The sequence below is a fragment of the Uncinocarpus reesii genome, genomic scaffold (assembly GCF_000003515.1).
Source record: "Uncinocarpus reesii 1704 scaffold_3 genomic scaffold, whole genome shotgun sequence".
NCBI lineage: Eukaryota > Fungi > Ascomycota > Eurotiomycetes > Onygenales > Onygenaceae > Uncinocarpus > Uncinocarpus reesii.
The window spans coordinates 2,191,821-2,216,041 of record NW_003052498.1 but is presented as its reverse complement, the minus strand read 5'-3'; the positions used below and the strand labels follow the sequence as shown (position 1 = coordinate 2,216,041).

Here is a 24,221-nt window from a genome sequence, read left to right as displayed (position 1 = left end):
ACCTCCACCCACCTGAGTTCGCTAGATTCATCGCCACACGTACCCGAGCCTACATGGTCTCTGACAAACCACTTCATCATAGTGTGCCGGGCAGGTACAAGTTTGGATGTAACTGCTACTCGTCAGGGGAATTGATGCACGTTGAATGCGTCATGCCAAATGCATGGGAGGGCATGGTGGCATGGTTAGATAAGATGCATGAAAACCCGAGGCTCGAGGAGATCGAGATAGTCTTGAATGAGGAAATGGAAGATGGGGCAGCTAAGATGGCGTGGGAGGAGGGGGATGACGCTTGACGGTAATGGTGAAGAGAACTGAACGGGCCCTTTTGATTTCATGAATTATTTCTCGGTTTGCTTTTTGGGATTGCTTCCAAATTCCGGATTTATGCAAGTTTGAGGGAACTGGCGAATGGTTTGAGGGGATGTGGTCTTAGCGAGCTGTCAGCAAAGCGCGGCGAATTGATAAAGGTGCCTATTTTTTTAATAATAGCAGCGACAATGAATATTTCATGTTTATCAATGTCAGTGGTTCAACTTATGCTCTATTACTTCGACCAGAGCATGACTTCTATGTAAAAAAGTCAAAGGTATATCTACAGATTAACTATACGACAACGGTGCTATTAAAGGTCTAGATGCAGCAGAAAATATATTCACCCAAAAAAGTAAAGTCTGCGAGCTTCTCCGGCTGTTTTCCCACTCACTCGAGAGAAACGTCCACTAGTCACTCACTTTCCCCTCGACTGCCGCCATCCCACATCCCCAGCTACATCCCCTCCTTACAAACGGCAAAGGCCACAGCCGTTGCCCATTCACCCTCCCGATCTTCGACCCGTTCTCATACGGTGAACAATCCCACCACTCCACCCACTCAACTCGAGGTATCACATACGTCCGTCCACAAACAGAACACGCTCGATCACCCGTTCGTTTGACGAGCCTGGCAAAATCCAAGAGCCGCGCGACAAACGACGGACAATCCAAGCCCTGGTCGTCCGTTCCGTCGTCGGCTGTGTGGTCGAGGAGATGGGACATCTGCGGAGAGCGCAAACAGGCTTGCAGGGAGAGCTCGCGGAGGGATTGCGCAAAAGTGCGGGTGAGTGGGCGGTCGCTGTGTGGGAGCGGGCGGCCTTCCTGGTCAAAGTACGTGATTCGCCCTGTTGCGATGTGGAGAGGGAGCCAGGCTTGGGGATTATCGTCACCGGCGTCGTGGCTTTGTTTTAGCCGCTCGGAGATGGGAGTGGTTCCTTCTTCGACATCCCAGTGCCACTGAGCGATTTCGGTTTCGTTTAGTGAGACGAAGGGGTTTGGGTGGACGGTTAGGCGCTTCAAGTCGCCTGTTTGCATAAGCCCAAGTATCTCCCATGGAAGATATGTTAGCCTGTTGACGGCTAGGTTCAAATCTTGCAGCTTGATGAGCTTTCGGATTGCACAGGGAACCTCGCTGAGTTCATTCTGGCGCAGGCTAAGTACCTTCAGCTCTTCAAGATCGAATATTTCCTTCGGGAGGAAAGTAAGACGGTTCTGCGGAAGATAAAGTCGAAGGAACGGCTCCAGCGGCCCGTAAACGTCCTCAGAGAGCGGAGGCTTTTCCAAAGTGGGTTCTTTCGTTAGTTGGATGAGCGGTTGCAAGATGCCAGGAGGGATCGTTTCCAGATTGAAGTATCTATCATGAGTAGTTAAGCTGGAACGGTTTTGAAACCAACACAAGGGCATAGTCAGCTTACGAGAGATCCACGTTATCATTCCCTTCTTCCAGGCATCGATATACCGCTGATCTGGCGTGTCTCTGAGCTTCGGTTTCCATCGCGCGGTCCGCCTTCACGGGTTTTCTCATAACCCCTTCACTGTGCAATCCAATCGACGCCTGCGGAAGCCCCCAGATAGCCGGACTCTCAAAGCTCTTCTCTTCAGATGCCCTGGAACCTCCAACCATTTCAGAGTCGTCCGCCGCATCCACGACATCCGAACTTAGCAGACCGGAAGAATCGTCACCGCTCATCATCCAGACGCCACTGTCCAGATCCCTCTTCTTCTTGAACTCTGTCCTTGTCCTCTTCTTCTTAATGGGCAGTTTCTCTCCCCACCATGTCCCGCGATACCGTCGCTTCCTCACCGTCTTATTTTCCCCTCCATCGTGCTCCGCTCCCCGACGCGCCCCAGATGACGACTTTGGCGTGTAATCCTCCAGCCCCGGCTGAAAATCATCACTCGAGAACAGCGGGGGATCGCTCGATGGCGGCCCGGAAAGCGCATCCAGGTTCAAACCCACTGGACGCTGTGCGAACGGGAGGGACGCATTTGGCACGCTGACTCGTGCAAGCGAAGCAACGGTCCGCTGCGAGCGAGCGACGGGAGGCGACGGGAGGTCAGGATCCATTAATGTTATACTCTTAGGCAACAAAGAGGCCTCACGTCCCTTGTTTATCCTTCTCCTCCCAACACCTCGATAGTAGCGGGAATTATTGTTTTCGCTGGACTCGTGTTTGTAACTCTCTTGCTGCGCGATGACGCGACACCGACCAATCAGCTTTGAGTTGGTTCTTGGCGTGAGCCGCGGGGTCACATGACTATTGTCTCAGCTTAGTAAGCGTCAACGTCGTACGTAATCACCAGCTTTGCGTATCCCAAATGTCTTTTAACCCTCATTGCCAGTACAATTGCAAGGGAAAGCCACTGACCAGAAAGGCGACCCGTGCTTTAAGAGCCCGCCTAGGACTTTATCAACTCGGTTGATACTAGAGGCAATGTGATGACTTTCATTGTCTTTTGCTGTCCACCCGATGGCTTCGGAATCAAATGGAGGTGCTGCTGTGTTTTATTCGGGATGTTGGCTGACCACCATGAACCTCCCTTGTTGCTTGTCTACAGTCTTCCTGTCGTTTTAAATGCATGACATAAAGGGAAAGAAACGTCGGTATGTTTTAACCAAGAAAAAGAATATTGTTTTCATCCTCAAGAAATTAAACAGTTGATAACCCAGATGCGCTATCGAAAGAAGGAAAGTTAACCCTGTGCCATTCAACAACCAGCTCGGTCAACAAGAGATAATTTAGCCACCAGGCATTCTTCGGGGTTGAAACGCATCAACGCTTCAAACCTATTGTCTGTGAAGAAGCAATTCCGAATTCCTCCATTGATCTAGCCAGTGTCGAACCAGTCGTGAGACACGCCATAATATCCCCAAGGAAGAAAAAAAAAAGGCTCGTCAAAAATCTTATAAACATTCACAACATCAATCTTATCTTCAGAAAAAAGTCGTCTCCGGGGCCAGAAGGAATATGTTGTTGAAAAGGTGTCAAAAGATCATAAAAAAGTAAGGTTAATAAGAACGGGGCCCAGGAGACTGCGAAAGTTGAAAAGTGATCTATACGGGGTATCGCATGCGAAAGAAAGGTCTCAGCCCGAGCCGAGAGCGGGAACCCGATTTTGGATGTCGATATGGAGCGACCGGCGGTGAGAATATACATTCGATCCAAGGCTAGAGTGATAACCGGTACTCCTGCTAGAAAATCGCCGTTTTCCCAACACTCACAAGTCGAGACTACCAAACCCATGCGCTACTAGCATTTGTTCACTTTATAGCAGAGCGCCTAGGAGGGCGGCGAACGTGCCGGCCATAGCCATCGCCGGCAGACCATTCGGTAAAGTGGCGGCCGCTGCGTTGCCCGTTGCCTCAGGGGGCGCACTGGTGCTGACTGCGGCGCTTGACTGAGCGGATCCATCGGTAGCCGTGGCACTGGGCGTGGTGTTGATGATGGTTGAGGCTTCGGTCGCAGACGAGCCGACGGAACGGATAATCGTCATTGTCAGGGTTTGAGTGGTGGTCTTTGTCGACGTGACGGTTTCCTCCGCGAGAACCATTTGCGAACCGACCAAGAAGAAAAGGGCGGTGAGGAGGCTAACGAGGAAGCGCATGTTGGGCAGATTTGGACGGACAACGAGGTTTGGATGTTTGAAATTCTGGACAAGGGCGGATGGGGCGACAGAAGAATAAAAACGAAATCCGGGTAGAGATCGATGCGCTCACGTCGAACGGTTCAGCTAGCAACTGCTGTGACAAACAAGCACGGAGTTGGTGTCGCGACTTGAAACAACGCGGCGGAGGCTTAGAAGAGACCGACTGGGCGGCCTGGTGTTTGATGCGCAAAAGGAGAGTGGGCTGAGACGCAAAGGAGTGAGCGTAACTCAGAACAAGAGAGTGTTTGACTTGGGAAGGAAAGTGTCGAGAATGAGCGCTGCTCGATGGACGATTTAAGGGAGACGGGAGTCTGGCGGCGACGGGGGAAAAGTCAGCAACCGGAAATGAGGCTTGAGGGCACAGCGCCCGCTTGGGAAAGGTCGTATTGTGGCCCAGCCCCGAAGCAGCCTAGTCGCTGGTTTGTGACCGCGTCTTTACGCCCCGCTAATTGCCCGGAATAGTTTAGCGCCAGGTACGCATTGCAGCATTGGTACGAGAAGCGTCGGTTTTTCCCGCCGGCTTGGGCTCTGATTCGCCTGCACTGGTTAAATTACCACCATTCCCAATTCGAGGCTCTGGTCGATGTGGCCGCCCATCAGCACATCATCACACTTTCTGCTGCCCCAGAACGAATCGTTTCTTCATCTCTTGCAGAAGCGCCTGTCGATCGCTGGAGCCAGCAAAGGCATCTTGCGTGCATCACGCTAAGATCGAACGCCTCGATTCGTGAGACTCTCCTCCATCCCTCACGATCTCTCCCATCTCATCTCCCGCACCCCTGTGCTCCCAAACTTTGGCGTCGGAGATGATAAGCTCAGGCAAGCAATCGCCATCCTTGCTTGGTCGCTTTCATCACCGCCAGTTTCCTTTGCACTTCCAATTCGTGTTGAAGTAGTCGCCTGTGGGCCCCAGGAGTGGTTCTCTTTTGCGAATGGGCGCGCCTGGAATACGGAATTATCAATTGGGTCGTGACTTCGCTGCCCCGTTTTCTTGGTTTTTTCTCGTGAATTTGGGAGTTGATACGAAGTATTTCCACTGCGATCAGTCAATGAGAATATTGGTCACACGGCGTCTTGGCGCCGACCATGTAAGATTATGGCCGATCCCTGGTCTGGTCAGGACTCAGAACATCTCCAAATTCTTAAATATTGAGGGAACTAATATCCCTTACACACAGATTTACTATTTGTACACACAATATCCATACACATGCACCAAGAATCCAAATGCATCCATCAGCATTCTTATGGCCTTCCCTGGATACAAGGGCAGAGAGTGGAGCTTAACTTCCTGAGTGAAATGGCAGTTCATCACTGTCGCTGCAGTTGATATCATATGTTTGAGTATGTGATTGTTGTGCGCTAACAATAGGGCTTTTAACACATTTTCTCTAGGAATTCCAAAATTGGGGTCCCCATATAGGGCATATCGCAATGCACTTCGGGTCTGGGCGTATGGGGGCTGATGGGCGCCAAATGTGGCATACTCAGCTATTTGCAAGATAGTACCACCTGCCGCAATATCTCGGGGTTGTATTATCTGTATGCAGATTCGATTTGCTAGTGAATATCCTTTTCCCTCATACCATTTTGGAGCAGCAATGACCTGTCCTTTCCACTGAGCCTCTTTTGAAGCTTGACTTGACTGGGTCAGTTGTAAGCCGGCTCTGACCATTTCTCGTTGCACAGAGATTACCACGGGTGCACCTGGTTCTAGAACAGGTGGGCTTTGTTCCAGACCTGCGTCGGAGCTTCCTTTGCGTGGGGTGGCATTGAGTAGAGCATAAAAGAACCAGTCAAAGCGTCCATCATATATCCCATGTACTGTTGATGCTGGTATGAGATCAAGGGTATAAACACGGTCAAACCTTCTCTGCAATGCTTCTTTTTGCACAGTTGCTTCTCGAAGTAGGCCAACAGTCTTAATGACCTCATATTCTCATTCACTAGTAAACCGAATGGGAGCTGTCGTATGCATACTTAGAATTTCAAGGTCAGTAGTGAAACCGGGAGGCTGGTTGACCCATCCCTTTTCGCGACGCGCATGGTGGGCTTTTATCTCATTATCATATCGGTGGGATCTCTGTGATTCGTTTAAACGATTTATGGACAGTGTCATACCGACAGTCATAAAGGGGATATGGTGCAACTGTGAGAATAGGCATTGCAGTCATGAATTTCCAGAATTTGAAAAAGTAGCCTGTTCTATTTGCCAGGACCTTGACCCTGGCACCTGGTTGGGCCAACTCACGAAAGACATCAAATGCTTCTTGTTGGGATTGCCTAAACACTTTTAGTGCACTCTCCAGGATCTTAAAACCAAAACAATAGGGAGGGCATTCTTGCGTCCAAGTAATGTATACGCTGTCAGCACCGACTTGACCATTGCATGCATTCGCTTGGGCTGCATTGAGTTTAGTTGGTGTCACCATCACTTTTTGAAGTCGAGAGGAGAAAGTGAAAGCAGCCCTTTCAGAGTCAAACTGGGTCTCACCCCAAGCAGTCCATATTGTGGTAAAATGAAAATTCTCCTTCTTGGGATCTGGATGTTTGAGGGTAAGCACCAATTGGAAACGTGGCATCTCGGCGCCTCCAGTAATTTGAAAGCTCAAGTCGGCATTTCGATCATACGGCAGCACTTAACGATCACGGTTGACATTGCCAGGCAGGCAGTTGTTACTCCACTACCGAAAAGGGTATTCGGGTCGAACTCAGAACCCCCCCAAACAAAAGCACTGTCACCTGGAGTTCAACCATGGAACCACTTCTGTGCTAAGTTTCCACCACTCTTAGTCAATGTTGCCTGAATGACTAGTCTGACACATGAATATGGGGTATAAAGACCTGGACTGCAGCAATACTTTCTTCATTTCAAGGACCCCCAGCGCCCACCCCTTTTCAAATAGAAGGCATGACGAGGCACCTTATTGCAGAATCCACCAACATCTCGGCCGATACAGAGGGGCGTCTGTTTGGCAACCAGGCGGGAATGTCGCTCTTAAAAGAAATCGAACAACTTCATCGCCGCATCGATCACCTCAAAAACGAAGTTCATCCGACTCTCTACTTAGCTCATTCGACAACTCTTGACGACTGGTCCAACCAGCAGGACCAGGGGCGCATTCTGAGGCAAGGTGTGGTTCATGGCGGCAATGTTCTTGTTGATGTCGCAGTTATCAGGCAGTACGGGCATAGCCCACGGACAGTTAAATGGACACAGGCCTTTTACCATCGTTACGGTGTTGCGTTTCGTTTCGCGGATCAAATCTTATCCGCCCCGTCTAAATTCGTGACTGCTCTCAACTGGCGCGCGTCTGTCCAAAGCTTATGGGTATGGGGTGAGCAGCAAAATCTGGCAAGGGCGTCTACGGTTATAGAGCAAGTTGATAAGTTAATTGAGATATGGAAGGCTGGGTCAGAGGTCTTATTTCATCCTACAACAGAGTCACAGCGTTTGTTTGATGCGACTGAGATAGAGTGGCAGGCGGTGTAACTACTAGAGAGAAGTTGAAATGCCTACCATAGAAATGAGAGCTGTGGAATCAAGTTCATATCTAATAATAGCAGTTCTTTGAATCCTGACTTTAATTGTAATTTCAAATCTTCAGTTGCTGAAGTTAGAGCTGCTCTGTTGGCCATGTTGTTGATTTTTGAACAAGTTGATCTCAAATTTGAAAAGTGTGCTCATTTGGTAGGGATGCATTTCTAGCTTCCGACTTGAGATATTGTAGGGTATCACATAAGCGGCATTTTCGTTGTAGTATGTTACCTGTACTCTGGCGGCTGCTCTTTGCCCTGTTCTCCATCGCAATGCTCAAACTCTTTACGCTAAGCTGTGGTTCAAGCAAAGGCAGCCCTGTGCCTTCTTTGCTAGGCGAAATTGAATGGGAGAACACCAACTATTCTTGAAAGCATTGGATAGAGAGCCAAAGGAAAAGTAGCCTTTCAGCTGCTGTTTAATGGAGATTGCCCGAGCCCCGGTGCTGTTATTTCTTCAGATGTGAAAAGAAGTGGAAAGAATAAAAAGAGACCGATATTTACATAGGATTGCTTAAAACACCAACAACCAATCTTTCAAATTCATTAAATCATGGTATGATAATGCCATATAAGGCATCTTCTTCGAGTTTGCTCCCTGGCTGTTTATCTATAGTACATCGTCGCGGGATTTGGATTTAATCACGCTGAGTTCGAAAGGCGGTTTGAGCAGTGGAGAACATGATCGGCCGTCGATGGGCTCTTGCCCATGCGCTGTACGAACCAGCGGGGCCCTCTGTTCTAATAACGCTTCCAATGGACATGAAGAATCTAAAGCACAGCGTTTAGCATCGAGGTACCGGATGCGGAAGACTTGAGGACTGCGTACCCAAAAGTTGCCGCTGAACCGGCCATATATTTACCAAGCGTCCGCATTACACCGTTCGGTCCGGCGCCATATTGGAATATCGAGACGGTGCCTATTATGATGTGAGTTGCGCAATCTCGCGGCCGCGTAGATCAAAGGGGAGAATAACCGATGATGAAGCCCATTATCAGACCAACGGCTAGTAAACGAAGAGCAGATCAGTATATGGATAATTAGCACATCGAGGGCTCGAAGGAACATACATCCACCCATCATGGCACCCATTTTAACTATATGAAACCGCCGTTAGCTAAGGCCGCATCCCATACAGTGAAGGGCCACAAACACTTGTCAAAGGTCGAAGGGCCGCGCATCCCTCCGCCTCCACTTGGAGCTGCTACAGCCGGCATATTGGATACTGAGTACAAGGTCCGTTCGTTGAACTGATCCGAATGGCTCTGTCGTGCTTCGCTCGGCTTCACTGCCATTCTTTCCATTCAAGCTTCAAGTCAAGGAGTGATGACTAAGCGCGTGCACTTTACCCTGTTAGGTCTTAGTGCAGCGCTCCGAGTGGGGTCCACATTGCAAGACATCATTGGCCAGCAGTAGACCACGTGACACCTATGTGTCAGCCGTCTCGCCCTATTCCGTTCTGGGCTGTTTTTTGGGGATCCTGGCTTTCTGTCTCGCTTCGTCCCGACGCTCCTGTTAGGGGATTCCTAGAGACCGTCTTCGCTGGCAGTTTATCGGGGACTGCTTGTTGCTCTTAGATGCCTTGTTATCGTCACTTCGCCCTTGTCGACATTCCACCCTGCTATTGCCTGCTTTTTGGCTGCATATCGTGGCTTCTTGCCAGCCCCCTCCATCTTGCAGAGCAGCACACGACTCATCGCTGACAAGACTGACGCGGTCTCCCATCTCCCATAATACCAGGGTCTGATAACTCTCAGTAATGTCAGTATTTGATGCCATCCCAATGCTTGATCCATTCAGTGCTTATTATCTGTCGACAATGTAATTTGCCTCTCGTCTTCACTGCATATCAGTTCAACTAACAGCAAGCTGCGATTGCGTATCAACAGATTGCACATTATTTGCTGCAAACCTCGTCCTGCCTCACTCGCATATGCCGCTTGACGACTTGGTTCGGTTTGCCAATCCTCCGGGCAAATAATTCTGGCAGGAGCAGACAACCGGCAAGCACAGCTCGACCCGAATCGCTCGCCTTGGTGTTGATCGCAAACTTCAGAGATTTTTCATCTTACTCATGACTGCTGTCGCTTCTCCTCCCAGTGTTCAATCTGGCCCACGCTTAGGATGGTACTCTACTAGTAATAGTGGCCAGGGCGGTTTTTCCTCTGCTGGTGCGGACGAGGTTTCACGGATGTTCATGCCTCGGAGAGGAGTCCAACGAACGAACTCTTCCTCATCTACTTCATCTTCTGCATCTTCTTCGTCTACCGTTACCGTACGACCGCAGTTTAGTAATGGTGGGCAGCACCCCACATCCGAACCGAATAACGCACATCCAGGGAAAAAGCCGTCGAGATACGTTTGGTCCGGTTCAAAGGCGGAACCTGTTTCTGGTGTAACGAATGCCCGTCCCCAGCCTGTGTCTGCACCGCCAACTGTATCTGCAGCGTCTACAGCAATGTCAGCCTTACATCAGCCTTCTCCCATCGTTCCGTCCCAGCATGGGCTTCCGCCTCCACAACAAAATGGCGTCCGCGGCGGGGGTAGACCAACCCCAAGCGAACCAACCGCACTTCTAAGTTTGATACCATTAAATGGCACTTTTGAAAGAAAACAGATCACTGTTCCTTACTTTCCAGAGTCACTACGCATAGGCCGGCAAACGAATCCTAAAACCGTTCCGTCGCCTGTGAATGGATACTTTGATTCGAAGGTTTTATCTAGACAGCACGCTGAGATATGGGCTGATAGGCAAGGGAAAATATGGATTCGCGACGTAAAATCCTCAAATGGGACCTTTGTCAATGGCCAGCGGCTGTCACCTGAAAATAAGGACTCTGAGCCTCATGAACTGCGAGAACACGATACCCTCGAACTCGGAATTGACATTGTCAGTGAAGATCAAAAGTCCATCGTCCACCACAAGGTTTCAGCGAAAGTGGAACACGCTGGAGTTTATGGACCGAGTATGAATGTGTTGGACTTGAATTTTGGCGATATTGATCCAACTTCTGGAGGCGGCCTTCTTCCCCACCATCTCAGTCAGCCGCTAACCCATATGCGAGGCCGACAAGGCAGTACGTCATCCGCTGGAAGCTCACGGACTACTCAAGGAGTGAATGGAAATCAGTTGAATGCTATGCACCAGCAGAGGCAGATAAATTACTGGTTGTCTCCGATATCTATTGAACAGGTGGTTAAAAAACTTACGGTAGGGCTACGTGGAACCGTTCCTGGGATGATCAGCTGACAATTTTATAGAGTGAAATGAAACAAGCAAGATATCATACGCAAGATCTGGCCAAGACAAATGATTTCGTGACGCATTTGGCGACGCGTGACACATCAGAAAAAGAACGTACAAAACCGTCTCCCATCGACGGTCCTTCATCAGGCCGCCAACTTAATGGCCGGCCAAAGGCACATAGAAATGATTCATTTTCCCGATTTTCCGACCCTCCCGCCCCTCCTCCGCAAGAACCTCTGCCAGAGAAGCCAGATGCGGCTTCCCGCTCCAATCATTCCCAAGCGATCTCACCGTTAAAGCGGACTGAAACGGAGAAACTGAGATCTCCTGCAAATTCTGTTCGCGAATCGAGCCAGATTTTGTCGTTAATAGAAGCACTTGCCATCGCGAAAAAGGAGTTAGATCTACAAAGCGCTCGAGTTAAAGAATTAGAAGAGTTACTCCGGCACGAGAGAGTAGCTCGGGAAACGGCTGAAGAACGTGCGCGAGAACTTGAAGTTGAATGTTCAGAGCCCGTCGTTGAAGTCATATCCGAACCCCAGCCAAGCCCAGATGAAAGTAACCTGTCTGTGACCAACGTTGTCGAGCCCCTTGATTCAAAGCAGGTGAAAGCACCGGAAGTGTTGGAGTCGCCCCTTGAATCCGCCGCGCCGGATTCCGTTGCTTCGGAATTGCAGATACGACTTGATTCATTGATAGCAGAAATGGATGAAATGCGCAAGGAAGTTGACCAGTACAAGAACTCGGCGGAACGGGCTGAAACAGAGGCTGCACAGAGCCGTAAATCACTTGCAGAAATGATTGAACAAGTTCGCCGTGAGCGGACTGAAATAGGTGCGATGAAACCAACGGGGGCGGAAGATACCTCTTCCGATGCCCCCTCCGCAGAAGGGCCATTATATACAGAAAACGACGAAGCAGCGAAAGTCCGCGAAGTCCTTGAGATGCGGTGCCGACCTCTATCACCCACCCGCATGCAGGAACTGGAACGAGCAGCCACTGCCTTTGCCAAACAACGACAGCGGCGAACTATATTTGAGCAATCAGCCCCTTATGCCTCGATGATTGGCGTTGTATTACTTGGAGTTGGGATAATGGCGTACCTGAACGGTTGGCAAAAAGGGGACAAATGATGCGGATCTTTCCCACCCTTTCTAGGAGTCTTATGGTTTACCGTCACGGCTTGTATAAAACAATGAAGGGCTTGCCGGTTTTTTTTTTTTTTTTTGAATGAGGATGAAATGATGGAATAACGCAGCGGTGTTACGCCTCTTCATTCCTTGAACATATACCTTTTTCTCCTTCTGCTCTCTTCTGTTTCTTTCTGAGTCGTCAGTTTTGGCCTTCTACAAGCGGGCTTGGGCGGTCATTTGGAATGAGCGATATTATTCTTAATCATTCTGTTTGCTGGTTGTATCCTCTAGCCCCCCTTCTTATGTGCTTTCCCTTGTTCTTTTGTCCCACTTGAATGAATGATCTTTACTGCACCCGGTGACGGTTATTTCTGGGGTAGCAGAAGATCACAATGATCCGTGCCTTCGTCGACTTTCTTTCTCTTTTCCTGATTCTCTATTCCCAGTGATTTTCCTAATTTTGGCCCTTTTGACCGGGCTTTATTCCAATCTATACCTTTCTCTTGCTAGCAGACACTTCGTGCTGTCCGTTTCGACAAACATAGCTATTTCCTTATAGTCCGATTTCACTTGGTCAGATAATTTGCATATGCAACTGATGTTTTCAGGAGTACGGCGTACTCATGGCGAAATTCGAGTACGCTTTATTCCCCTTTGCTTGCTGACGGTTATCATTCACGGCATTAGCATGTTTATTGCAATAGTAATTATCCATTTCTCTCAGCTCCTTGCGTTGCTTTATACACCCGACTGCGCTCAGCTAAAGAACATCGGTCGCCCGATTTGCAACAATGTTTTGCAATTCAAGTAGCAATCGAGAGAGCAGTTGCAAATCGCTCCGTAAATTTGCACAATGGGTCCAGTTAGCCGCCGCAAGCACGGCTCGTTGGAACGCCTTGAATAGTAATATTGTTTCAACGGCATGTATATTTCAAGGCAAATCTCGCTTGCTGAACGCCAAAGGGCAAGCCACACGGTTCTCGGTCCTTTAAGCGCCCAGAGTCTCCCCAGAGTCCACGACGGCCAGTCTTTGACACTGCGCAAGTGTTGGAACAATGTGCCGCACGGACTTTTCCCCCCTGTCGACAAGGGCATCACCGGCCCATCACCCCTCACTTTGGTGGCTTGGGCGTTGGGATCATCACGCCGCATCCACAAGCGCCGTCGAAGCAAAACGGCCCATGACCCCTCCATGAGGCTGATTCATGTGCCGTTTGCAACGACAGGCTTCCGTGAGTCTCAACGGTCCGGCGCTTACGGATTTCATGCGCTGCGGCGTGACTTTGTGTTGAATACGAGCGGGCGTCTGGGAGCAAGGTCCTCGCGCACTAGGAACTGCCTTGTGTCAGGGAGAGGTGTGTTTGGGCTCGATTGAGATGCTGATTTGCTATTTCACGGCGGGTACGATGAGCGAATTTTGGTGGGAGAGAGGGCTGGTTCCTTGACGAGGAACCGGGGCTGAATTCAGTGAGAATGGCGGCTATATAAAGCTGCCTCGCCGTGGCATGAACCGAATCGAATCGTCTTTTCTGATACCCCAATTGTGCTTGCCTTGACGACTTGCTATCGAGCAGAACATTGAAGCGACTCCTTGCCTTTTCGACATATGTTCAGTTTACTTGGGATATCTCCCTAGACGGACTCTGATCTACAACTGCTCTATTGCCTCTAGCACCCTCACAAGACGCCATAATTATCTTATCTAGTCATCCTACCTACCACCATGGCCACACTCGCCCAAAACACCGACCTCGAGACGCTCGTCAAAACCGACGTCCTCACCGCCATCGCCCCCAATCTCATTCAACCCTTCATCGCAAGCCGACCCTTCATTTTCGTCCCCGGCACCTTTAACCTGCGCGACATCGGCCAGCCCACCTGCACCCCACCCGTCCGCAGCAACTTCCTCTACCGCTCCGGCATGCTCTCCTCCATCACCGATGCCGGCGTGACCAAACTCGTCTTGGAGCTAGGTGTCAAGAAGATATTTGATCTCCGTTCTGCGAAAGAGTGCGAGGCGTTTCCCGCGCCGTACATAGCGGATGTGGAGATCCGCTGGCTGCCGCCGGCGCAGGAGCCGCGACCGGTGGTGTACAGTGAGTTTGGCGCCGAGGATGGCGGGTTGAAGGCGATGGTGGAGTTTTACAAGGATATCTTGGTGACGCATGTGCCTGTGTACAAGGAGGTGTTTGAGCACATTCGGGATGAGAGAGATAATCCCATTGTGTTTCATTGTGCTGGTAGGTCATATCAATTTGTATTTGTTGCTTGATGGTGCATTGTTGCTGACACACTCTTTTTCTTTTCAGGCGGGAAGGACCGAACTGGTGTTTTGACAGCGCTTATCCTAGGCATTGCGGGCTGTTCTCCAGACGTTATTGCGCGGGAATATGTGCTCACCCGTATTGGAGTGGAACCCGCCCGCTCGGTCATCATGGGGGAAATTCTCACAAGTGACATCGCATCTGACCCTGTGAAGAGAAGGGGGTTTGCGGGCCTGTGTAGTGTCAACTATGAAACGATGATCCAGTTTCTTGAGCATTTGGAGGGATGCTATGAGAACGGTGCTGAGGGATATGTCAAAAGTGTGCTGGGATTCTCTGATGATGATGTGGCGAAGATCAGAGAGAATTTGACTGCGTAGTAGAGGGCTGGGCTTTTGTGCTGCCCTAATATGTTACTGCACCCGCTTGCGCCGTCTCCAATATTGATAAACCTATGACCAGTGGGTATGAATCGATATATTGATATGATTTAGACGGACTGTAACTTCCTCAAACCCCAACAGGATCATGAACCGGGATAATAATAGTGAATTTAGAGGTAATTAGGCTGTGGCATCGACTAGTGGATGTGTGAGAATTCAGGAATGTGAACAGGGAGCTTTTCCCATTTCCATGAACCAGATCACTAGTTTGCTAAAAGGGATCGAGAATCAATCTCAAATGAGTGACTGGAAGGCTGAAACATTCGGCTTCAAAAAACCAAAAAGAAATAATGAATGAGAGAGTGCTTTATCGCAGATCAGATAGAAACTGGAAACTCTGCCAATCCTCCCGTACCAGACAGGCTCAATGTCTCAAAATGATTCATCACATCGTCAACACCGAGATCCTGGCCAAGCCTGCTAACAACACCCAAGTAGGAGTGCCATTTTGACATCTTCTCATCCATGTACGGCGGCAAGCCGACCAATGGATTTTTCGGATCGTACGTCTCAAGAAGTTTGAGCGCCTCTTCTCCTCCTGGTACAAGGTTCCGGTATTGTCCCAGCCAGGCGTGTACTCCGTGAACGGCACTCTCAAGAGCGCCCACCACCCATGCGTGATGGGGGCTGGCGGCTTCTCCGACAATAACAAAGTCACCGGAGGGCTGGATAACCTTATTCCACATGGAGCTGAACTGTTGGGGACGGAAGAATCCAAAGGCTCCAGTAGCGTTGGGCTCTTTGTACCAGTCGAATGCGTGGTGGTCCATGTAGTTGTCGCTGATAAGCTTGTAGACTTTCTCCTCGGTCATGTCCGGGTTCTTGTGAAGGCGAGCGAGGTCACGCAACAGGATTTCTTTGAGCACGGCTTCCTCCTTGACCTTTTGCTTGTGGTCTGGGTTGTTGGAGAATAGGCAGGCGATGCGTTCGGCGTCCTGCTGCCATGAGTAAGAGCAGAGTAACACGGCGGGTTTGTCTGGGGAATCATAGCAATTGTATGACGGGTAGACACAGGTGCGAATAGTCAGGTCAGAATGGCCAAGGCCACCAAGTTTGACGTTGTACTTGCCCAAATCGTGGATCCACCATGCACGTTTGAATTTGATTCCGACCTTGGCTGATGCACCGTACCCGAGAGAGCGAGCTGCTTGTTTAGTGGCGTAGTTAAGGCCCGCTTCACTGGTATCCATTCTCTTCAGGCAACCGAGTGGTGCGGAATTAAAAATGGCGGAGTACTGGGACTTTTTCGTTTTGGTGCCATGCTTGATGTCCACTTCCATCTGCAACATGCCCTTTTTTCTGACTGCGGTAACCGTGCGCTCATAATGAGGTTTATGTACGAGTTTGGCCTGCATTCGCTTCGCCAACTCTTGCGCACCGCCGAGAATACAGTACCAATTCGTAGTTGAATCAAAGTCGAAGTCCAACGATTCCAGCACCGTCTCACTATGTGCTTGGTCATACCAGTTGGTTCCACTAGAACGGGGCTTAGCATTGCGTGATAGGTACATGGATGTACGGTTGCCTACCCGTTAAATGTTTCCAACCACTCAATGGTATCGTAGTTGTAGGGCGGAGGTGGTATATCGCTAAACGGAAGGGGATGAGGTGGTTTCCTGCGGGTAAAATATTAAATCGCGTTGTCTAGCGATGCAAATGGTGTAAAGCTACTTACACGCCTAGAAACTGGCGGGTACTGTAGGTGTCGTATTTCATCAAGAGATCCCAACCCTCACGGCCAGGCGGTTTGGAAAGGGCATCCCTTTTGAGTGCGTCTCTTAAAGGCTTAATAGATGCTTTAACGACGTCATTGGGAGAGTGTTTGAAGATACTGCAAAGAGAAACTTTCAGGGATTGACTTGACACAGAAAGGGGCACGAAGGGACCCAAGTTACCTCTCAGGGATGGTTTTTGTTGTATTGATCTGGAATGGGTCGCCATCGTGCGACTGCGAGTGAATCTCGCTATAATTTCCCCATTGAGTGATATCGTTGTAATGCCACGGCTCAACCGGATTGGGCCCGCCGCATGTCATATAGTAAGGGATTAAGGACCCCACTGGGGGAGACTGCTTTGGGTCCTTCTTTTCCATGCCTAGAAGGTTGAAAAGCGCAAACACACTGGGTTATCGTCAGGGCAAAGGTAACCGGTACAGACTTATCGATGCAGTGCTTACCGTTCCATGACTGGGTTTTCAGGGAATCTCATTGCTCCGACGTCGTAATAGTCATGATTGCCGTGAGGTTCACCGCTGAAATAGTACGAGTAGAGCCTGCCTCCGACCCTGTCCTCCTTGGCAGCTTCGAGGATATCATACTTGAGCTCAAAGCCTCTCTTCTTGAAAACGGTCGCATTAAGATAGTCGAATATCAAGCCGGTAAAGAGACCTGAAGCGCCAGCACCGATGATTCCAACCCTGAGGAAAGTCACGAACTTAGAATCTGGTAGATCCGGGAGTGGCTTTGGTGGACGGGGGAGGACATGGTGTGCTCCGATATCGATGCTGAGATTGGGGGCGTGCTTTTCAAGCTCTTCCAAGATGCCTCGAACGGCATGCTGATGAGCCCACTGGTTTCGGATTGAGGTGCCTGAGTCCTGATTCAAAGACATGGTGAAATCTCAGAGATCAAATGCCGTAGAGATGTGAAGTAGTACGAGAGAGACTGAGCTTCCCAAACTGCAGAATGAGGATTCGGAGCCATTTAAGAATGAATGTCCCTCCTGGTCACCACCGGCTCAGACCTTCTGCCGCCGCGGAATCATGCGGGGAAGGCAGCATCCGGCGAAGAACGAGATGGTGTCTTCAGGCAGTCATGCAGAAAGCATGCCTCGGTGCGGGAAGGGCAAGGAGATCAAAGCCATAGTCCAGACGGCTCTATTTCAATCACGTCCAGCGAAGACTGTCGCTTCTACAAGCCTTCCATGGCCGGTGTGCCACACTCAAAGCGAACAAGCTCCAATTGAAACAGAGGGAGGAGCCGGCGACGGGGTGGATTTGGCAATTTAAGAAAACAGATGGAGAAGGTCGAGAAATCTGGCTCTCTTCAGGCAGCGCTGGGGGGATATATCGTGTCCTGACTGGCGACAGTGCTGGCGGGCTTGTCATCGTCAGCCAGCCTTCAAACCGTCGAGCCTGGAGGGGAAGACGTGATGAACAGCCGTGATTCGGTGGAATACCACCGGCGAGCATGGGCTGCTGTGGTTTGGGCTCTTGCACCCCCTCAGCATCGTCGTTTGGACCCCGGCTTGCAACCAGGCGTCGTGTCTGCTTGTGCTTGGAGCGTTATCAGTCCTGCTCTGAAAGCGACGGGCTGCATCCGCGGTGGTCTTGCTGGCGGCGTCGTTGGCCTGGGATCTGAGGTTGTGCCAGGGATGGCCCCTCAATTGGGACATCCTGACAGCCCAACCGCTGGCCAATGCGTCTTTGCCCGTCAAGCATCGGGATGGATATCTGGAATGGATCCGGCTTTCTTCATGATGCGAACACCTTCGACGCCATCGGTTTGGCCTGCCGCATCGACAGCGAGAAACAATTCCCTAAGATAGCGTGATTTTGAGTCCCGAAACGTGAGCCAGGTCAAGGGCCGCTGCGCAGAGGCCCGCAATGGACATCTTGCGCCTTGATATCCCTGCCCGTTGATGCAATGGCCGGCGAGCAGCCATAAACGAGGTCAGCAGCTCGATAGAGTCCTCTAGCTTTCAAACGTGCGCTGGTCTCTTGCTGTGGTGTCTCGCTTTCAGAAATAATGGGCGATTTTATATTACCCGCTGTATGCTCAGTCAACAGACCGTCCTTTGCGTCGAAATTAGGGAACGCCAGAAGGATCAACATCCTTGCGCTTCTTGGATAGATCAGGATAAATGAGGCTGCCGTGGAGCTCGAGTGATCAATCACACGCGGATACAAGCCGGCAAGATGCTGCTGCAGGAGCTTAAAGAGATTGCTGCAGTCGAGAGGAAGCACAATAATTGTAACTTTGCTGATAATAATAAGACTCGAAAGACGGCGATTGTTCGGATCTCACGAAAGCCATCCGAAATCTACTAAAAAAGCGAATTTCGTGCTATACGAACAGCTCCCCAGTCCTGCAAAGCTGATATCTGGACAAACTACGGACGAGTTTCGATTATTATCCCGCGCGGACACCGCATTGGCCTTTGCTCTCCCGGCTATTATGGCCTGCCATTATTATTAATATCAACTACTCTGCTCTCGTCACATCTTCCGACATTAAAAATCGATAGAGTTACACATGGCGGCCAGGGAGTTTCCTCTGCTCAGCCAACCATGGACCGTCCTCTCTCCAGGCACAATGCGCCACCGACGCACAGCGTCTTTGATATCCTCCAAGGACTGGGAATAAACGAGCGAGGATACCGCGGGCCATCCAAAATCATGCAGAGCCCGAGAAGCACGCCAAACGGCACTGGCGGTTTCACGAACCGCCAGGCTGCAGGATCCTCTATCAATAGCGCCAGCAATTGACTTCGCTGCGGTCGAGTTTAGGTTGTGCGAGTGTGGCGCCCTTGTGTGCCAATATCGACCGGTTTCCGTCTGAAAAGTTCTTCAGGAAATCAACCGCCAAGCGCTTCGGATCGCCTCAGCCGGTGTTTTGGCCAGGGTTGCTGCATGGACGGACGAGGATGAAGATATGATGTCTTTTTGCGTGCACGCCACGGATGTTGCATCCCAGGATGCTATTTATTAATCCCGCGATGTGAATGGCCGTTGAGACTCCTCAGCGGGCTCCATCTCGCGATCCACAAAGATAAAAATTGAGTCCGGTGACAGCAAAGTTCGTTCTGTCGAAGCTTCGTCGAATATTCGGAGCTTTTTCAGCTCGTCCAAATCATGCTTTCCGGTTCGCCTCAACTCTGCTTTTGTCTTTCTCCTGGCTGGATCTAGCGCTCAGGGTTTCCCTTCTACCGACTTGGATTGTTCTTTTTTGGCCCCGAAATCTTTATTTGCGGCACTTCTCCCTTGCGCCAAAAGATTCACGTGCGTCAAGGTATGGATGCATGTCTCGTCGAGCACATTCGTTTCTTGCTTAGCTCCTAAAGCGAGATAAATAAATACACCAGGGTCCTGCAGAGCCCAGACTGCTTCTCCTTTGCTTTGTTGATTCTCTCCTTTTGTTCCATAAAACGCCTAAACGCCATGCTCCCTCCTTCCAACGTCCTCGTTCTCGGCGGCGGCATTGCGGGCATTGCCGCTGCCCTCTCGCTATCCAAGGAGCTCGCTCCCCTAAATCCAGATTTGAAGATCACGATTTATGAACTGCGAGAGGTCCCGTCCACCTCAGGCGGCGCCATCAACCTGACTCCCGTCGCGCAAAGGCATCTCGCCCAGCTCGGTGTCATCGAAGAACTCGACAAGATGGGCCCCGACGCCGGGGCGGAAGTGGACAGCATAGAATACTATTCCATTCACACCGGGCGGGGGATGGGCCGCGTCGACTTTGCCGGCAAGAAAGGCCAGGGCTACGGGGGATACAAGGGAAAGCGGGTGATGCGGATCAGTCTCCATCTCGCCATGCTAGCGGCAGCCGAGAAAGTGGGCAATCTGACATTCGAATTCGGCAAGAAAGTGCTGGGAGGAATGGAGTCGGAGAAGGGCGTCACGATCTTCTTCGCGGACGGTACCAGTGCCACTGGCGATTTGGCAATCGGTTGCGACGGAGTGCATTCCAACACGCGAACAAAGATCGTGGACCCGGACAGGCCTTCGGAGTACACTGGCATATCGTTTATTCAGACCACGATCAAAACCGAGAATATCGAGTCTCCCATCCACTTCAAAGCCTCGGCAATGAATCGATCGAGGCGAGGCGCCTTGCTGACTACGTTCTGTGACATGGAGAAGACCGAAATCTTCATGGCCGGGCTGGTGCAGATTGACGCTTCAGTCCTATCAAACGACGCCTGGAGACAGGAAGGGACCAATAGTTTCAGGCCGAGGTGGACGCCCTTGAAAGCGCTGCGGGACGATATCCGTGAGCGGTTTGGGGAATCGGTGATACCATGCATTCGGGAATTTGTCGACAAGGCCGACGGGTGGTCGATATATCCTGTCTACCAGCTGGCCCCTGGAGGGAAATGGTTCACAGACCGGATAATCCTGATTGGCGATGCGGCCCACGCGGTATGTCGACTTCCAGTGATATACAAAGGCCATTTGAACTGACAGTCCACATCTAGATGCCACCCCGCGATGAATCCGCGGCCTATGCCCTGGACGATGCGATTCTGCTCGCGCGCGTTCTCGCGGTTTACTACGAGCAACCACTCCGCGACGCCTTCCAGACCTACGATACCATCCGCAGAAAAGTCATCAACGACGCCTACAGGGACTCCACCGCCGGATGGGCAAACAACAAAGACCACAGCAAGTGGGCTTCCAGGGTAGAGGAGTGGCTCGCGCCGTGGCAGCTTCGACGCCGAAAGCGAGCCAGAATCGGCGCATGGGTGTTTGACGCGCATGAGGTGGAAATTCCGCCGCCAAAGGACTGGAAGGAGGTTGAGCCATGGCCCTGAGGGGCGGTGGTGTTTCTGCTTGGTCTCGTTTTCATTGCTCGATACCTCTGCTTGCATTGAATGGCGTCTGTTTGGAGTTGGGGCTCAGCGCAGGGGTTGTATCCCCAGCCAGGGTTAGGTGGCGCACGTATATCTTGTAATGTATATCCATTATTTATATCATATTAATCGGGCTGACAGCTGGCACTTTGCAATGAAATCTCTTTCTTCTCTTGCGATATATATCCGGTTATCCCCCTTTGGATGAACCTGGATAGCTCGTCAAAGCAAAACACAAGGGGGCTGTCGTGTCACAATGGAGGATATCTCACGGTACATCTCTATCCATACCGCTGAGAGGCAGAGAGAGAGAGGCGTACTGGCACAGGACGATGGGCTGAGACTCGCAGATGCCCTCGTTCGCATCTCTGCCGCAGCCACCAGTGGCTTCCGCTATCACGCTGGGGACGCTGTGGTCCCTTCCTGCGACGACGGCAACACAGCGCTGCTTCAACCCAGCGGTTTCCAGGCGCGAGACGCACACCGGGCCCTTCCTGCAATGTTGGAGGCCGCGGTGTCTATTTATCTGCCGGATCTTCTGCGGCCTCGTTCTTCTCTCTTCTTCTCCATCAACGGATCACGGCATAGCATCTTCAAGTGTTCAGATACCTGTTACAGTTCATTGCTTCTTTTTGGGATATCCCTGTTCGAATTGCATTTCATCTTCCTCTTCGCTATTGAGCGTCTCCAATATGCACTCCTGGTGGGCCAAGCTGGGCTTTCCTCTGGTCCTGGCCAGGTTGACTGCGGCGTCATTCAACATCTATGCCACATACGACCATCACGCTATTGCAGCGGCACTTGGGGTCTCTTCCCAATGCCTAACAGCCTTGTATGTGCTTGTCTCCTTTGCTACTTGGTGGCTGTTGGGCACTGGGCACTGATACCAGAGCCTTTTAGGAATCAAACGGTCGAGTGTGACCAGACAAATGCTGCTCGAGCAGCCAGAGGCGTTGATAACGATTGTATTGCTCCATCAGCACCCCCCCTTTTCCCCTAGGAGGGCATTGCCGCTAACATTTTACTGGGAAGTTTGGTACAAGGAAAATCTCACAGCTCTCTGCACGGATCAGTGTGCAAACTCCTTGGCTTCGTGGCTTTCGGCGGTGGAATCGCATTGCTCGACGGATCAAGTGACCGCAAATGGAATCATTTTTGAGCCAAAGGCTTTCCCACTCAAGTACATTGCTGGTCATGATCTTGCATGCCTCAGGGACGTGTAGGTGGACACTTGTTTATAAAGCTAAGAAGCTTACAGCTAACATCCTCTAGTTCGGACACATTCTGTATCCTCGAGTCTCAAAAATGGGATGGAAGCGTGTATACCAAGTGAGTTTCCCCCATTTCGTTACTTTGGAGCGCTCCATATAACATAACCGCAGGTGGGATGTGGAAACATGTTATGACGATGATCCTCCATCCTTTTGCGGAGAACAGATATTCTCTGAAGAAGAGTCGATGACTGTCACGAATTTGTATCACAGAGAGCAGGTAAGATCTTGCTTCCCCAAACGAATCTATGGCAATCAATAACGGTGAAGATGTAGTATTGTAGCGAGTGCTTTCTCTTGCTATGGAGGCAACGTCTTCTGTCGCCTACTCTTCCCCCTGGGAATTTTACCGACTACTTAATCGATCAGTTCAAGGTCCTGGAAGAGACATGCTCAACTGACTTGCCCTTTGTAACGTCGGCTCCCACGCTCATCATTGGGACTTATCCGACAAAAGCAGCCAACGTCCAGCCGCGCGCTGCAGCCCATGCTCCCGTAGCTTCACCTACGCCCAGCGGTTTCCTCGTTAGAAAGTCCATTGCCCCCCGTCAAGGTCCATATTATAGTACAGGTAGGATGCACAGCTTGCTCACATATTAATCTGCTAACCGGAAAACGAAGCCATTCCACCTAAACCCACCCAGCCAGGCGCCATTGAGGCTTGCGGCGCCTACTACAGCGTGGTTCCGGGTGATACGGTGCGCTACCCTTGACATCTTTGCTTTTAGGATTCAAAGCTGATAATACGTTGTAGTGTCTGTCAATTGCGCAACGATTGTGAGTGGATTCCTTTTCCATGCCATGCAGTAATGCTGATTAGATATTGTTCAGAGGCATCGATTATAATGATATACTACGCTACAACACTGAAGTATGGATTCCACCTGTTGTTTACGGAACTTTGCTCATATCTGTCGCTGACATCTCTCCTTTTTAAGCTTGACCGTGACTGCACCAACCTTTGGTTGAACTATGCAATCTGTGTAGCACCGGTTGCATCTTCTACGACGACTACTGTACCGATTTCTGAAACTACGATAGACGGAACTAAAACTACCGGGACCCCTATTGTCACGAGCACTAACAGCATGTCTGGAACGCCCCGATTCAGCAACACCACCAGACTTCCTGAGCCAACCAAGATGCCCGACTCGCCGTCGATAATTAGCACTGACGGGAGGTGCAATGAGACCATCGGCTGCGTAGGTTCCGGCTTTGGTGATTGCTGTAGTACCAGTGGCTACTGTGGCTCTGGACCAATGTGGTGCGGTATGTAGCAAAGTCAGAATCCTTAATACGAAGGCTCTGCTGACGATACATTTTAGGCATCGGCAATTGTGTTTCTGGAGCCTGTAATTTCAGTCCCGGCCAGGTCACTACGGATGGGACTTGCGGGCCCCTTTTCCCGGGTGATAAAATATGTGTTGGCTCTAAGTTTGGTGACTGGTGGGTTGCAATATGAGACTCGGGCCTCCTTTGGTATAATTGCTAATTCTTTTGAAGCTGTTCCATTAGAGGGTATTGCGGCTCGTCAAAATCCTATTGCGCTCCAGAGAATTGTCACTCCGGAAACTGCGACGAAGCTGAAGGTCACGACGGCCAAGGCGACGAAAAAGACAAAGATAATAAAGATGACGAAAAAGGTAATGAGGATGAAAAGGATGATGATGATGACGAATTTGACGACTATAGAAAGGGTGCAAAAGACAAAATATTTGGAAGGCAAAGATGGAGAAGGGGCTAAATGTTTTATCGCACCATCAAGGAAATTCACTTCAGTGGAAGATGAA

General features: G+C 50.5%; 10 protein-coding genes across 10 annotated transcripts; 6 read left to right on the top strand and 4 right to left on the bottom strand.

The window, feature by feature from the left end:
• Positions 1-722: 722 nt before the first annotated feature.
• On the bottom strand, positions 723-2,382 carry UREG_05532 (uncharacterized protein; the record flags this gene model as incomplete). Its single annotated transcript, XM_002584797.1, has 2 exons — positions 723-1,668; positions 1,730-2,382. 2 exons carry the CDS (start codon positions 2,380-2,382, stop codon positions 723-725), a joined length of 1,599 nt encoding a protein of 532 aa, XP_002584843.1.
• Positions 2,383-3,581: 1,199 nt separating this feature from the next.
• Positions 3,582-3,920, bottom strand: UREG_05531 (uncharacterized protein; the record flags this gene model as incomplete). The annotated part of the gene is made up of 1 exon (XM_002584796.1): positions 3,582-3,920. One exon carries the CDS (start codon positions 3,918-3,920, stop codon positions 3,582-3,584), a length of 339 nt encoding a protein of 112 aa, XP_002584842.1.
• Positions 3,921-6,481: 2,561 nt separating this feature from the next.
• UREG_05530 (uncharacterized protein) lies at positions 6,482-7,455 on the top strand (the record flags this gene model as incomplete). Its single annotated transcript, XM_002584795.1, has 2 exons — positions 6,482-6,518; positions 6,839-7,455. 2 exons carry the CDS (start codon positions 6,482-6,484, stop codon positions 7,453-7,455), a joined length of 654 nt encoding a protein of 217 aa, XP_002584841.1.
• An 815-nt stretch (positions 7,456-8,270) lies between these two features.
• Positions 8,271-8,795, bottom strand: UREG_05529 (uncharacterized protein; the record flags this gene model as incomplete). The annotated part of the gene is made up of 3 exons (XM_002584794.1): positions 8,271-8,419; positions 8,571-8,597; positions 8,654-8,795. The coding sequence occupies 3 exons, from the start codon at positions 8,793-8,795 to the stop codon at positions 8,271-8,273; spliced, it is 318 nt and encodes a 105-aa protein (XP_002584840.1).
• A 1,163-nt stretch (positions 8,796-9,958) lies between these two features.
• UREG_05528 (uncharacterized protein) lies at positions 9,959-11,880 on the top strand (the record flags this gene model as incomplete). Its single annotated transcript, XM_002584793.1, has 2 exons — positions 9,959-10,711; positions 10,762-11,880. The coding sequence occupies 2 exons, from the start codon at positions 9,959-9,961 to the stop codon at positions 11,878-11,880; spliced, it is 1,872 nt and encodes a 623-aa protein (XP_002584839.1).
• Positions 11,881-13,603: 1,723 nt separating this feature from the next.
• UREG_05527 (uncharacterized protein) lies at positions 13,604-14,524 on the top strand (the record flags this gene model as incomplete). Its single annotated transcript, XM_002584792.1, has 2 exons — positions 13,604-14,120; positions 14,190-14,524. 2 exons carry the CDS (start codon positions 13,604-13,606, stop codon positions 14,522-14,524), a joined length of 852 nt encoding a protein of 283 aa, XP_002584838.1.
• A 380-nt stretch (positions 14,525-14,904) lies between these two features.
• Positions 14,905-17,197, bottom strand: UREG_05526 (uncharacterized protein; the record flags this gene model as incomplete). Its single annotated transcript, XM_002584791.1, has 4 exons — positions 14,905-16,063; positions 16,263-16,418; positions 16,483-16,707; positions 16,764-17,197. 4 exons carry the CDS (start codon positions 17,195-17,197, stop codon positions 14,905-14,907), a joined length of 1,974 nt encoding a protein of 657 aa, XP_002584837.1.
• A 540-nt stretch (positions 17,198-17,737) lies between these two features.
• On the top strand, positions 17,738-18,133 carry UREG_05525 (uncharacterized protein; the record flags this gene model as incomplete). The annotated part of the gene is made up of 1 exon (XM_002584790.1): positions 17,738-18,133. One exon carries the CDS (start codon positions 17,738-17,740, stop codon positions 18,131-18,133), a length of 396 nt encoding a protein of 131 aa, XP_002584836.1.
• A 1,612-nt stretch (positions 18,134-19,745) lies between these two features.
• On the top strand, positions 19,746-21,121 carry UREG_05524 (uncharacterized protein; the record flags this gene model as incomplete). The annotated part of the gene is made up of 2 exons (XM_002584789.1): positions 19,746-20,729; positions 20,786-21,121. The coding sequence occupies 2 exons, from the start codon at positions 19,746-19,748 to the stop codon at positions 21,119-21,121; spliced, it is 1,320 nt and encodes a 439-aa protein (XP_002584835.1).
• A 2,398-nt stretch (positions 21,122-23,519) lies between these two features.
• UREG_05523 (uncharacterized protein) lies at positions 23,520-23,893 on the top strand (the record flags this gene model as incomplete). The annotated part of the gene is made up of 2 exons (XM_002584788.1): positions 23,520-23,700; positions 23,757-23,893. 2 exons carry the CDS (start codon positions 23,520-23,522, stop codon positions 23,891-23,893), a joined length of 318 nt encoding a protein of 105 aa, XP_002584834.1.
• Positions 23,894-24,221: the final 328 nt, after the last annotated feature.